The 14,174-nt window shown below is 44.4% G+C and overlaps 1 protein-coding gene across 1 annotated transcript in view; it reads left to right on the forward strand.

Moving 5' to 3' along the window:
- NUDCD3 (NudC domain containing 3) overlaps positions 1-14,174 on the forward strand; it is a 70,246-nt gene that overhangs the window by 1,810 nt on the left and 54,262 nt on the right. The window contains exon 2 of the mRNA XM_069588191.1: positions 3,784-4,094. Within this exon, the coding sequence (XP_069444292.1) occupies positions 3,784-4,094 (311 nt within the window). The remainder of the gene's footprint in view (positions 1-3,783; positions 4,095-14,174) is intronic.

The following is a 14,174-nucleotide window of genomic DNA, read 5'->3' on the forward strand; positions in this document are numbered from 1 at the left end:
TGCTAGTTCAGCAGATCAAGTGGTTTGACCAAACTCATCATAGAGCTAGAGCTCAAAACTTCATTTTTCTGATTCCATATCTTTCTGTTCTATTATTTAACCAATCCATTGTAGAGTGGCAACACTTTTGTCTAGGGTGATCTTTTGCAGAAAAAAGAAAGGACCATTTACTGAGCACCTAGTAGTTGTTATGTAATTTTTGTTCTAGGTTGTCATTTGTTCCTAACAACCTGAATAGGTTGATCTTTTTCCTTGTTTTACAGGTAAACTGACAGAGGTAATTCATGAATCTGGTAACAGTATGTAAGACACCTACTATGTTTTAGACACTCTCAAAGGTTAAGACTTGGTGAACAGTTTAATAAAGTGGAGGTGGGGAACAAGGCAGAGAGAGAGGTGGGATGGGCCAGCGGTGACCCAAGGTTTCAGACCAGGGCACTGTAATATTGGTAATGCATTCACTGAACTGTCACCTGAGTTTAGGGGAAGAAGCTTAGTTTTAGACAAGTTGAATTGGAGATTTCAGACAGAAGTCTCTGTCCATAGGTTGTTGAATTGTGGGACTGAATCTCATGGGAGGTAGAAGAATCTGAGTGGTTTGAAGGAGAGGAGCTGAAGGTGAAGGAGCACGGCAGAGAGGAGGTGCCTTTGGACAGAAGGACCCCAGAGAAGGAACTGGAGAAGCAAGAGGCTGTGGGAGTGGGAGGGGGATGGAAGGAAGTGGGCAGCGCAGTAAGTTCCATGGAAACCAGGAGGGACAATTTCTAGCAGGTAGTTAAGAGGAGTGTAGTGTTTTTTCAGAGTGGTTCTCAATCGTCAGCATTGCCCAAGGAACTTTAAAAGATATCCTCTGGTTATTTTGGTTGAGTAGATCAGGGTAAATCCTGGGGAGCTGTTCTTTTATTCACAGAGGCATTGGGGAGTGGGGTGCTTGGGGGTCTCTTCAGAACTCAGGCAAAGAGAGTTTGGATGGCAGTATTGTAGTGCTCCATTCTGGAACTCCTGTTTTCCCCTGATATTTGGGGGTATGGGATGTTTGTGTGGTTTAAACCTTCTTCAACTTTTCCTCCCAGTTCTAAGGGGTTGCAGGCTGTACAGTTTGAAGGACCTTCAGCAGGAAAGATGCATGTGGAAATTGTATTCCACTCCCTTATTTATTAGTATATTTTAAGAAAACAGTAATTGAGGCTGACATTTTGTTCATTTCAGTTGAACATGTGTTTATTCTGGAGTTCAGTTTGGGAAGCCTGCTTAAAAGGTACCCCCCCCCCCCCCCCCCCGCCCCCCGCCCACCTCCCCGTGAGAGTCAGGAAAGCTAGCTCTTTTTGCTCCTCCCGGAGCTTCTTGGGAAGTCTTGGGAGAATCACTCTTCTCTCTGTCAGTTGAGAAGGTTGATTGGAGGTCAGGGACACGTCTTCCAGCTCCGCATTCCAGCATTCTGAAATGAGTGCTGAGGAGGCAGGAATGCTCAGTAAGCAAGGGTAGTGGGGACCACAGTGTCATCAGGAGTATGAGGCCTGGGGTCCAAGGGAGGTTCCCAGTGTTTGGAACGAGCCCTTGCTGTTACTTCTTTTCTGGAGTTAAGATGAAGATGTGGTGTGTCAGGAAGATGAATGGCTCTGAGGGCAGTGGGTCTGGTGTCTGGTGTCATTGACATGGGTGTGAGAGGAGAGAGTCAGGGGCTCAGGTTCTCTGGAGAAGCAGAGATAGGTACTGTTTCTAGTTTTTAACCTTAGGATTTCCCTTGCCTTCCTTTGCCTCCATTTCCTTTCAGTGTTTAATGTGTTTCCTGTATAATTGTTTACTTTCTTCTTTCATTGGCAGAATCTTGGGCAAGGTACTCTCTGAGCTTAGTCTTCCCTCATCTTTGGAATATCAGTGCTATCTTCCTAACAGCATTTTCCTGAGGGTTGTGAGAGAATGTTTATAAAAACACTGACATTGTAACTTCTCTTGTTCTGTCTTCTTGCCCAGTGCACACAGCAGTTATTTAGCCCCTGTCTGCATTCTAACCCTTTGGAAACTGACTCATACACACTTTAAAACATTTTTATTTTGTTAAGACTACTTTTTAGAGTTGTTTTAGGTTCAGAACAAAATTGAGGGGAAAGTACAGAGATTCCCATTTACCCCCTGCCACCCCCACCCCTACAGCTTCCTCTATTGTCAATATCCCCCGCCAGAGTGGTACATTTCTTACAATGGATGGACCTGCATTGACATATCATAGTCACCCAAACCCAGACTTCACTTTGGAGGTATTCTTAGTGTTGTTCACTTTATGAGGTTTGGACAAATGTATGATGACATGCATCCCTCATTATGACATCACACAGTATTTTCACTCCCCTAAAAAAATCCTGTGTAGTCTTACCTGTTCATTCCTTTCTGCCCTCAACCTCTGGCAACCACTGGTCTTTTTATTGTCTCCAAAGTTTTGCCTTTTCCACAGTGTCATATAGTTGGAATCACACATTGTGTAGCATTTTCAAATTGGCTTCTTTTACTGATATGCATTTAAATAACCTCCATGCCTCTTCATGGCTGATAGCTCATTTCTTTTTATGGCAGAATAATATTCCATTGTCTGGATGTACCAGTTTGTTTATCCCATCATTTATTGAAGGATATCTTGGTTGCTTCCAAGTTTTGGCTATTATGAATAAAGTTGCTATAAACATCCATGGACAGGTTTTTGTTGGTACATGTTTTCAACTTCTTTGGGTAAATACCAAGGAGCATAGTTGCTGGATTGAATGTAAGGGTCTCCTCCCACCCACTTTTCAAGGTGGATCTTCTGGCTTTCCTGTCTCCAGCTGCCATAAGAGATACTTCTTGATGAGCCCACCTCTTGGCGCTGTGACATTTCCTCTGGAAGATGTACCTCTCATTCAAGGTCTGATTCAGACCCCCTTCTTCTAAGAAATGTCCTTAGCTCGCGCTCGCCAGAATGCTCGTTTGCACCCACATTCCGATGGCATCACATGTATCTATCACAGCCTTTCCTGTCAGACTTGTCACTTCTGGGTCTGTCCTGGCCACACTTCAGGGTTATGTGCAGCCTAGAATAGTGCATGCAAAATGCCGTTTTCCTGTGCACTTTTTGGATGGAGAGTTGCAGCACTTTTTTGGGTGTGACTGTGTCCCAGGAAAGATTAATGACTGATCCACATGCCAGGAAATTGAGTTCTTCAAGGGTGGGAGCTGTCGTTGGGTTTTTGGTGCTCCTGGCAAGCTTTAGGCACATTGTGAATGTCTTTTGAATTCCCAGGGTAAGACTCGCACTGTCCCTCCTCCCATGCAGTGTAGGATGATAGCAGCAATCCAGCGAGCCGGCCTATATTGTGGATTGAAATTCAACTAATTCCCCATCTTCCCTTTTAGCATCTGAGTTGTTGGGGCCTTTATAGCTCTCAGCACCAGGGCAGTGGGTTCTTTGCATTTTGAATAAGACTCTCTGGGGCTATAGAAGTAATGACAGGTGAGACCATTTAGTTACACATCCTTTTGACTTAAATGTTGGGCTCATAGGCATGTAAATATTGTGAGCCTTGGCTTATAAATTTCACTTTTTCGTTGATTTTGGAACTCCCCTGTTAAAGATTGTTTTCAAAGTGGCTTTTGGTGAAGCTGAAGTGCATTTCTGTTTTGCCAGTGGGACCATTTTCTTATCTATTGCTTTTTCATTCTTTTTTTTTTAAAACAGATTTTGCTGTATTTCTACAGAATGTGTGATACAGTACTTGCAGATGAACTCAACACTGAATTGCTGTTTGATTTTAGGTATTCAAAACCTTTGACCACATGGCCCGTCAGGATGATGAAAAGAGGAGAAAAGAGCTGGAGGAGAAAATCAGGAGGAAGGAAGAAGAGGAGGCCACGGCGGTGGCAGCTGCCACAGTGGAGCAGGAGCCAGTCCCAGCCCCGGTTCAGGAGGTGGAGGTAGACTCCACCACAGACTCAGGTGGGCCTCAGGAGCCCCCAGGCCCACAGGGTGCCCTGCAGGAAGTGGCTGTCAGCTCTGGGGAGGCAGAGGCACCAGGAGCAGATGCTGGCGCTGCTGAAGTCCCTAGGGAGTCACCAGCTCTTCCCAAGTAAGAATTTCTGCTTGGCTGCTTCTTTCTTTTTCTTTTTCCCCATCATGGTTTATTACGAGATACTGAATATAGTTCCTTGTGCCGTATGTTAGGATCTTGTTGTTTATCTGTTTTATACGTAGTAGTATGTGTCTGATGATTTAAACTTACAACTTATCTACCCTTTTCTCTTTGTTAACTGTAAGTTTGTTTTCTTTGTCTGTGGGTCTGCTTCTGCTCTGTGTATAAGTTCATTTGTATCTTTTTTAGATTTCACGTATGAGTGATATCATATGCTATTTGTGTTTTTTTCTGTCTGGCTTACTTCACTTGGTATGGTAATCTCTAGGTCTATCCATGTTGCTGCAGATGGCATTGTTTCCTTCTTTTTTTTTAATAGCCCAATAGCATTCCATTGTGTGTGTGTGTGTGTGTGTGTGTGTATCACATCTTTGTCCACTCATCTGTTGATGGACACTTGCATTGCTATCATGTCTTGGCTATTGTAAACTGGGGTGGATATGTCTTTTCAGATTAGAATTTTCTCTGGATATATGCTCTGGATATAGAAGTGGTATTGCTGGATTTTGTGGTAACTCTATTTTTAGTTTTTTAAGGAACCTCCATGGTGGTTGTACCAATTTACATTTTCACCAACAGTGTAGGAGGCTGGCCTTTTCACTACATCCTCTCCAGCATTTATTATTTGTAGGTTTTTTAGTGATGGCCATTCTGACCAGTGTGAGGTGATACGTCATTGTAGTTTTGATTTGCATGTGTCTAATAGTGATTTGATCATCTTTTCATGTGCCTGTTGGCCATCTGTATGTCTTCTTTGGAGAAATGGTCTGTTTGGGTCTCCTGTCCATTTTTTGTTCGGGTTCTTTGTTTTCTTGTTATTGAGTTGTATATTATTTGTATATTTTGAAAGCTATAGGTCAACTAGTTCAGTCTTCTTCCTTTTTCTGTCTGTAAGGTAAGGTAGTAGTCTGCCCACAGTCATACAGCCAGTTAAGAGCTTGAACCAGAGTTAGAGCACTGGGTTCAGAGAGTTATGCTTTCTCACAATACCTGCTTATCAGTGTGGAAGTTTCTCCTCAGAGTCTTGATCCTGTTCTTCCCCTGCAGAAGTAACTGCTGGGATGCAGGCCTATGATCCTCTTGGTCTAATGGACACGTGAAGAGGTTGTCTGATATGGGGGACTGTGGACCCAGAGTTCCCCCCAGAGTCTGCCATTTAGTAAATGTATTATCTTGGGCAAGCAGGGTCACTTTTCTGTGCCTCAGTTTTCGCCTTTGCAATGCAAAGGTGGTAGTTACAGCACCTGCCTCACTGGCTGTCGTGGCTGCTGAATGAACCAAGGATCATACAGCTACTGAGTGGTGGGGCTTCAGTCAGGCCTGTGTTGGTACTTGTCTTCACTTTTCAGAGGTTCCGCTTCCTGGTGCTTCCCTGCCCCTGTTTGAATGAGAAGAGCTGATACCTCCTTGTGTATGAGCTGAGGCAGTGTCTGAAAGAGCATGCTGCTCCCGGCCTGTTGCTGTTTTTAGGCAAATCTGCTTTCTTCCCTCTTTAATAGGACCGCTCCCTGCCCTCTCCTGGGCTGCCTCTCCTGTCTCATCCCTTCTAACTTAACTTCCCTTCTGTTCTTCCCTCTCCTCGCACTCTGCCTGTGACCTGTTCTGGTTGAATTTTTTTGGAGACAGGTTGGGGCAAGACAGCAGAGTCTGAAAGGCTGATCGACTGCATGGAGGATCAGTGCCTGTAACCACCATGTGTTCAAGAGGGGGTTAACTGTATGTGTGAGAAAAGCCTGGAAGGAAATACATTATGAGTGGAATTGTGAGTGGTTTTCATTGCCTTTGTTCTTCCTTACTATACTTTCTAATTTTTCTTTTTCTTTTTTTATTTTCTAATTTTTCAATGAGTTGTATACTTCGTTTTACTGATTTTTTGCATTCTTTTTATAAAGTCTAAAAACTTTATTAAAAGAGGGGGTTTGTTTTTGATTCATGAGTAATAGATTAGAATAGCTGCCTTGTTGTTTTGCAGAGACCCTATTCTTAGACCAATGAGTTGTGTTCTGGGTTAGTATCAGCATTAGTTTTGTGAATCCTACCCTGGTATAAGTATAGACTGAAGACTTGAGTGTGTTCCAGAAAACCTTAGACTGATGCTACAGGCTCAGTGGTTCCAGGGACTGAACCTTCTTGGCCTTCAGGTACTTGCTGATTTTCCATGAACAAAATAAGACATTGTGGTCCAGATCTCTAGCTTGATCTGAAAGGCACTGCTGGGGCAGCTCTGAAATGGAACATGAAAGCCATCCTTGTCCCCCAAGTCCCTCCAGTCAGTGCCCAGAATCACATCCTGTGAACTGTAGATCTGGGAAGTGAAAGAAAGAAAGTGAAAGTCTCTCAGTGGTGTCTGACTCTTTGTGACCCCATGAGCCTGCCAGGCTCCTCTGTCCATGGAATTCTCCAGGCCAGAATACTGAGTGGGTAGCTGTTCCCTTCTCCAGGGGATCTCAACCCAGGGATTGAACCCATGTCTCCTGCATTGCGGGCAGGTTCTTTACCATCTGAGCCATCAAGGAAGCCCCTGTAGATCTGGGGATTCTGTTAATTAAATAACCTAAGACAGTTACTCTTTAGGTAGCCACACAGGAGCACTGCCTTTCCTGGGCACCCTGTCCAGAAACCAGTCACCTAGAGTCTGATTTCCAGTTTGAGATGGCTTATTTCTGATTCCTCCTGCTTGCTACCTGTTTGCTGGTGGTTCTGCCTGGTATTGGGTAGTGGTGATGGCAACTTCTCTCAGTCTACAGGCAAATCATTCTTTGGAGTCAACTCCTTGTCCCCAACCTCGGCCCTGTCAACCATGGGTTAAAGTTTTTGCAGTGTACATTTTTGCTTATACATAAAATAATGTACAGATTTTTAACACGTAAATCCGCATGCCACCTCAGTGCTTAAGGTGCCCAGTTTTATTCCTTAGAGAAGAGAGCATTTGGGCACACAGATTTCCTTGTCCATACAAGATAGCTTTGAGAATATGCTTTACTTTCTGCAGAGGAGCTTCACAGTATATGAAGCTTCACAGCTTCACAGTGTCTGAAGTGAAGATACTGTAAAAAGTACTGCTTAGAGTCCCAGTGTTTCTATTGTACTTGACCCAGCGAACTGTGCTCAAAGGACTTCTAGGGATACTGCTGGGAAATTTTCAGAAATGCTGATGACATTACTGTTGCTGTGGAAGGAGAGGGATGCAAAACCAGTAGCATCAACATCCTAATCACTACATCGGACACCTCTCAGAGCAGCTGGATCCCATCTGTCTGGTCCCACTTTGGCGGCTATAGGTCCTGCAGTTTTGCTCTGGATCTGCAGGTGTCGCTGTAGGCAAAACAGTGATAACTGCACTTGCTGGTGCTGGAGTGCTGACAAAGATGCCGGAAAGGCTGTGCTACCTCTGGCTTTTGCCTTTATAAAATCATGAACAGAATTTTTTAAAAAGAAGAAAAAGGAGTGAAAACATTATTGGCCCTTCCACAGTACAACCTTGAACTGCGCAGGTTCACCTATACACGGATTTTTTTCAGTAGCAAATACTACAGTACTACAGAATTCCTGAGTCTCTCCCAAGCTACCCATCTTCCTACACAGGGAAGCAGACAGAAGAGCCTCATGAGAAGGGGGGTGTCATGGAACTACTTGATGCGTTGACCTGTCTGGTAAAGTCCTGGTAGAAAAAGGGTGTGTTAGAAAGCTGCCCAGTGCTTCTCTTATTTTGGGTGGCATGGCCTTTGTGTTCAGTTATTCCAGGGATCCAGATGCTTCTTGGGAAGGGGACGGTGTAATTTGGAAGAGAAGTTTCAGATTTCCAATAGTATCCTCAGCAGAGTTTCATCTCCATCACGCTAGTGCATTTGCCCCACGCACAGCACGCTCTTCGGTGCTTCTGTCCCCTCAGCAAGGTCTTCCAGCCTTCTGTCCTGCTGCCTGCCACAGGTAACCGCGTCTCCTTTGAGCGTGTGTTTCATCTTACCATTTGTTTATGACAGTTCTCACATCTTTCAGCGTTGGGCAGAGACTTACTCAGCCTGCTCCATGGTAGGTGAGTGTCTGATGCATGCTGAGTTCATTCCTTAGTGCCTCTCGTTTCGTTCTGCTCGCCCACATCCTGTGACATCTCTGCCTTAGACATGCAGAGGGCATCTCTGCGTGGGCTGTCACAAGAGCAGAAAGGTGAAGTTTTCTGCCGGGGCATCCTCCCTGCGTGCAGTCACGCTGCCTGAGAGCTGGCTTCCTGGGTTTGTCTCTAAACAGGGTCCTTCCTTTGTTGGTCCCTGCTTTTTCAGGTGCCCATTGCAGGAGGCCCTTTGATAGAGTCACATGAACATACCGGAATGCCACCCCGAGTACCCACCCTGTCGGCTTATGGTGAAGATTGACTGAGGTCAGTGTGTAAGACCTGATGAGCAGGAGTCCTGCACATAGTGAGCCCTCAAGTAGGTACTGTTCTCAGTACTGCTTTTCTTTACTTAAACAAGAACAGACTGTTTTTCTTCTTCATTATAATCAGTGTAGGCTATTTGGATAACAAAGATAAGGGTATAAAGACAAGAAAACATCCTACCATTTCCCCTTAATTTTATGGGATATTTCTACAGTTTTTATCTCTACATATGAACATGTGCATGCCTGTGTTTGAACGCACACACACGCACACACACATGCAGTATGCTTATAGTGCAGTTGTCTTACACTTGGCTTCTGTTTTGCTGAACATTGTATGCTGAGCATTTCCTGCATCCCTTTTGCTGATTTTGATTTCATGTTGTGTGTGCTGTTGAGTGTCATGTGTCCAAGAGGTTCTTTTGCTCACATGAGGGTGTTGGCTGTAAACATGCATTTTGAGAATAGGAAGTAGAAAGCCAGAGGTCCAGGGATGTCTGCCTGCTTTCCCCATAGACGCAGCTCCCAGACCTCACTGGGGCTGTGCTGGGCCCGTCTGTTTTCAGTCTCATCCAGTAGAGAAGCTGCTCTCCCACCCAGCGATTCACCCTGAAACTGCCCCTTCTCTAAGGAACCTCAGGTGTAAGAGGCCTCAAGGATTTGATTTAAATTACAAGTCAAGAAACATGATGTAGGTTGTTTGCTGGAAGTATTTTTTTTCCTCTAGAAACATTATGTTCCTGTTTTCATTTTGGGATTCATTTCTAGCTTCTAGGCTTCATTTAGAAGAGGTTAGCCTGTATATCTTACAGCAGTGACTTAAGTTTATTGGATACTGAAGCCGCATCATAAAAATGACCTGGTGTCCTAGCCTGTGAGAGTGAACATGAGTGTGTGGGGAAGGGGGGGGCCGGTGAGACTCCCCCAGGGAGCCGCCCCCCCCCCCCCCCCACGCCGGGAATGTGTACTTCAAGATGCCAGAGCCTGACGTCCTTCCTTTCCACTGACAGGCAAGGGAGAGATCAGTGTGAAGTACTTTGCTTGAAACCATAGTTAGAAGGGAGGCCAGAGTCAAGGGGAATTGAAGCAGTACTCAGTGTGCTTTGGAGCCCAGATGTTCTCTTTGTTGTGTTAAGAAAAAAGGAAAACAGCTATTACCAGAACTGTCTGAGAGATACTTTTCAAAAGTAACACAGTCGGTTTCTATTTGAGTATTTTTTGGTAGCATTAAAGAAGTATAGAGGAACCTGTATGCAGGTCAGGAAGCAACAGTTAGAACTGGACATAGATCAACAGACTGGTTCCAAATAGGAAAAGGAGCACGTCAAGGCTATATATTGTCACCCTGCTTATTTAACTTCTATGCAGAGTACAGCATGAGAAACGCTGGGCTGGAAGAAAAGCACAAGCTGGAATCAAGATTACTGGGAGAAATGTCAATCACCTCAGATATGTAGATGACACCACCCTTATGGCAGAAAGTGAAGAGGAATGAAAAAGCCTCTGATGAAAGTGAAAGAGGAGAGTGAAAAAGTTGGCTTAAAGCTCAACATTCAGAAAATGAAGATCATGGCATCCGGTCCCATCACTTCATGGCAAATAGATGGGGAAACAGTGTCAGACTTTATTTTTTTGGCCTCCAGAATCACTACAGATGGTGATTGAAGCCATGAAATCAAAAGACACTTACTCCTTGGAAGAAAAGTTATAACCAACCTAGACACCATATTCAAAAGCAGAGACATTACTTTGCCAACAGAGGTCCGTCTAGTCGGCTATGGTTTTTCCGGTGGTCATGTATGGATGTGAGAGTTGGACTGTGAAGAAAGCCGAGTGCCGAAGAATTGATGCTTTTGAACTGTGGTGTTGGAGAAGACTCTTGAGAGTCCCTTGGACTGCAAGGAGATCCAACCAGTCCATCCTAAAGGTGTTCATTGGAAGGAGTGATGCTAAAGCTGAAACTCCAATACTTTGGCCACCTAATGCGAAGAGTTGACTCATGGGAAAAGACCCTGATATTGGGAGGGATTGGGGGCAGGAGGAGAAGGGGACAACAGGATGAGATGGCTGGATGGCATCACCGACTTGATGGACATGAATTTGGGTAAACTCTGGGAGTTGGTGATGGACAGGGAGGCCTGGCGTGCTGCAGTTCATGGGGTCAGAAAGAGTTGGACACGACTAAGTGACTGAACTGAACTGACTGAAAGAAGTATAGCCTTTTATGCTTTTTGTTTATTTATTTATTTATTTTTACTTTATTTTACTTTATAATACTGTATTGGTTTTGCCATACATTGACATGAATCCACCACGGGTGGTTTTTTTTCTATTTTTAAAAAAAGTATATGCACCTTGTGAAAAATGTATTAAGTTGACTTTAAGTACAAAGGGGAGAAGACAGAAGAATGTCATGGATCTGGGTGTACTCACTGCCAACCCTGGCACCCAGCCGTTTCTCCCCCTCCTGTGTTATTTAGAAGTAAGTTTTACCTTATCATTTCATCCGTAAATGTTTTCAACCAGTGTTTAAACTTCCAGTTTTTCATAGTGTCATAATTTTTTAAAAAGTTTAAATCTATAAATTAAAGGCTTCAACCACATATTGCTTATAGATGACCCTCTGCTTTTATATTCTCAAAATTTATTTGTGTGAAAAATCAGGTTGGTGATATGCTGAGTTTCCCACTCCCTGATTATTATGTAGTGGAGTAAATTAGCAGTTGGATTTAGGGTCAACACTTTGGAAAGTTATCTGAGTGTGTACTGAAAATGAGTTCTCCCTAAAGGCAGCCATTGTCCATACTTTTGTAAAAACTTTTTGAATTTGTTTATTTTTAATTGGAGGATAATTAAATAAATAACCAATGTTGTTGGTTTCTGCCATATGTCAACATGAATCAGCCATAGGTATACCCCTCCCTCCTGCCTCCCACCCCATCCCACCCCTCTAGGTTGTCAGAGAGCATCGGGTTGGGGTCCCTGCATCATACAGCAAATGCCCGCTGGCTACCTACTTCACATGCGGAAATCTTTATGTCTCAGTGCTACTGTCTCAGTGTGTCCAGTCCTCTCCTTCCCCCGCTGTGTCCACAAGTCTCTTCTCTATGTCTGTGTCTCTGTTGCTGTACAAATAGGTTCATCAGTACCATCTTTCTAGATTCCATATGTATACATTTATATACAATATTTGTTTTTCTCTCTCTGACTTACTTCCTTTTGTATTACAGACTCTAGGTTCATCCATCTCACTAGATGTAAAATTTTTCTGTCTTACAAACTTTTTATTTTTCATATTGATTTATATATGATGTATGGTGTGGACTTTTAGTTATATCCCTGAGCAGCTGACAGGCAGCTGACAAGGACCGAGTCTTCCTATTGCCAGGTGCCCTTTTTCCTGAGATGCATTGTCACTCTCTTCACAGCTACGGGACTTTTAAGAGGCTGGTTGCTGGACCCACCCCTCCAGGTCCAATTTAACCGGCCTGGGTGCTGCCAGGTGTCAGAGTTTTCGGAAGAATTCTGGGCGAGTCTGCCTGTAGCTGAGGGTCAGGCTTGACTACAGCCTTTCAGCTGTCGCAGTCTTCTGCCCCTGGTGTGGTGTCCTTGCTCCGCAGGGAGTGTAATCAGGCTGTCTCCAGGCTGCCGCCGCCGCAAATGACGCTGCAGTGAGTGTCCTGTGCCTGCACACGTCTCTTGGAACGTGTGTGTGAGTATCTGCTGGATGACTTCCCAGAACAGGAATTACCGGGTCAGAGGGTATGAAGTGTGTAATTTTGATGGATATTGCTAGAGTGGTCTCAGAGAGGTTGTAACGGTTTGTTCTATCTCTCCCAGAATGTCTGATGGTGGGTAACTGACCCAACCCCAGGTGCCAGCCAGCAGCCCTAACACGTTTCTTGACTCTTCTTACCTTTGCTCCGTTGGTTTTACTTAAAATGTGTTTTTTCCTTTTCTGTTCCATTTATTCATAAACACTAAACCATTTGTTCTATTTGTTTGTTAGTACTGAGCTGTTTTATTTACAGTGGCTTTATTGTGACACATTTTAATACTTGGTTTAATCCCTTGCCAACAGACTTTTCTGGAAAGTTTTTCCATGTGAAAAATTCTGTTGAAATTTTTATTGGTAATACATTAAATATGTAATTAGAGAGAAATGATGGCTTTACCTTATTGAGTCTTTCTGTTTAAGAGCTGGGTATATTTTGTTTATTCATGTCTTGTTTTATGTTCTTCTGTAGAATGTTAATGTTTTTATTCATTAAGTCCTGTGCACCGATACTGAATTCTCTCACTGTTTTTTAATGGTTGTCTCAGTTGACTTTCTTGGATTTTCTAGGACTATAAACTCTTTAGTTTTATTATAGTGTTTTAGTGACAACTGTGTTTAGTAATAGATTATGTACATATTTAATATTTTTGTAAATCATTTTTTTTCTCTCCCTGAAAATTTGTTGCTCTGAGCACCTGGAAGGGCGGAGCTGACATTTGCTTAAAGGGACAGGGTAGGGGATGGCTAGTTCTGAGGGTGACAGGTTAGGCTTTGGCTGCAGTCCTGTGCATGATGTCCATGAGTGATGTCGGTAAAGTCTGAGGACGCTGGTGATCTTGGGTCTGGAACTCAGAGGATGGGACGTAGTTGGGACTGGAGTTGGGAGTTTGAAAAGCATCAATATATGAATGGGTCTGAAGCCACTGACTGGATGAAATCACAGACTGGATGAGGCAGTGAGTGTAGATGAGAGCTGGGGCACTGTACATGAGGTGAGGGGGCATCTGCCTCGGGGTCAGGAGACTGGGATGAGTGATCGGCGGCAGAGCAGGGCGACCACGGGGCCCCTGCCGCGAGGGTGGGAGGCCAGTGGTGACACGTGGGCTGCACTCGCCGCCGCGCCCCGCTTTGCCCGCTCGCCGCCGCGTCCTGCGCGTCCTCGGCCTGCTGTTGTCAGTCGTCACTCCTGACCTTCAGGACACACTCCTGACCTCTCCCCTGGCCTCTGTTTCCGTGGTTGGCTCTCCCTGTGGCGAGTGCTTCTATGGTCTCTGGCTCAGACCCCTGTCTCTGGCCCCTGGTGGCAGCTCCCATGTGTGTCCCCATGTAAACTGCCTTTTTTATATCTTTAGCCCCCTGTGTTAGTTTTCTCACCAGGGAAACCAGGAGAAGAGCAGTTGGCAGAAAGTGATGGAGGGACAGAGCCCAGCTTTTCTGTTACTGCGTGCCCCTTGGCTCTGTTTATCCTGTCCACCGTGTGTCAGGTGCCTGCGATGTCCCTGGCACATAGCTGGCACTTAGTAACCAGCCTAGTGAATGAGTGATTCATATTAAAAGTCATATTCAAAAGTGACAAACTTTTGAATTTTAACCTATCTAAATAAATTCCATTATCGAGTAACATTCAGGTTTTCTTGAATTTTCATAGATTTATGAAATTTTCATAGAGCTTTCACATCTGTCTATGTTCTGTTTATCCCTGTCTTCTTTTACGGCAGCTCAGCGTTCTGTAAACTCCCTGGTTGAGTCCTGTGTGACCACAGAGCCCTGAGTCCCTGTCTCTGTATGGAGAGGCCAGGCACTTAGCTTTCCTGCTGGTGAAGAACTCTTGAGGGACAGGCCTGGGACTGGGAGTCTAGAGC

Source organism: Ovis canadensis, chromosome 4, assembly GCF_042477335.2.
Source record: "Ovis canadensis isolate MfBH-ARS-UI-01 breed Bighorn chromosome 4, ARS-UI_OviCan_v2, whole genome shotgun sequence".
NCBI classification, from domain to species: Eukaryota; Metazoa; Chordata; class Mammalia; order Artiodactyla; family Bovidae; genus Ovis; species Ovis canadensis.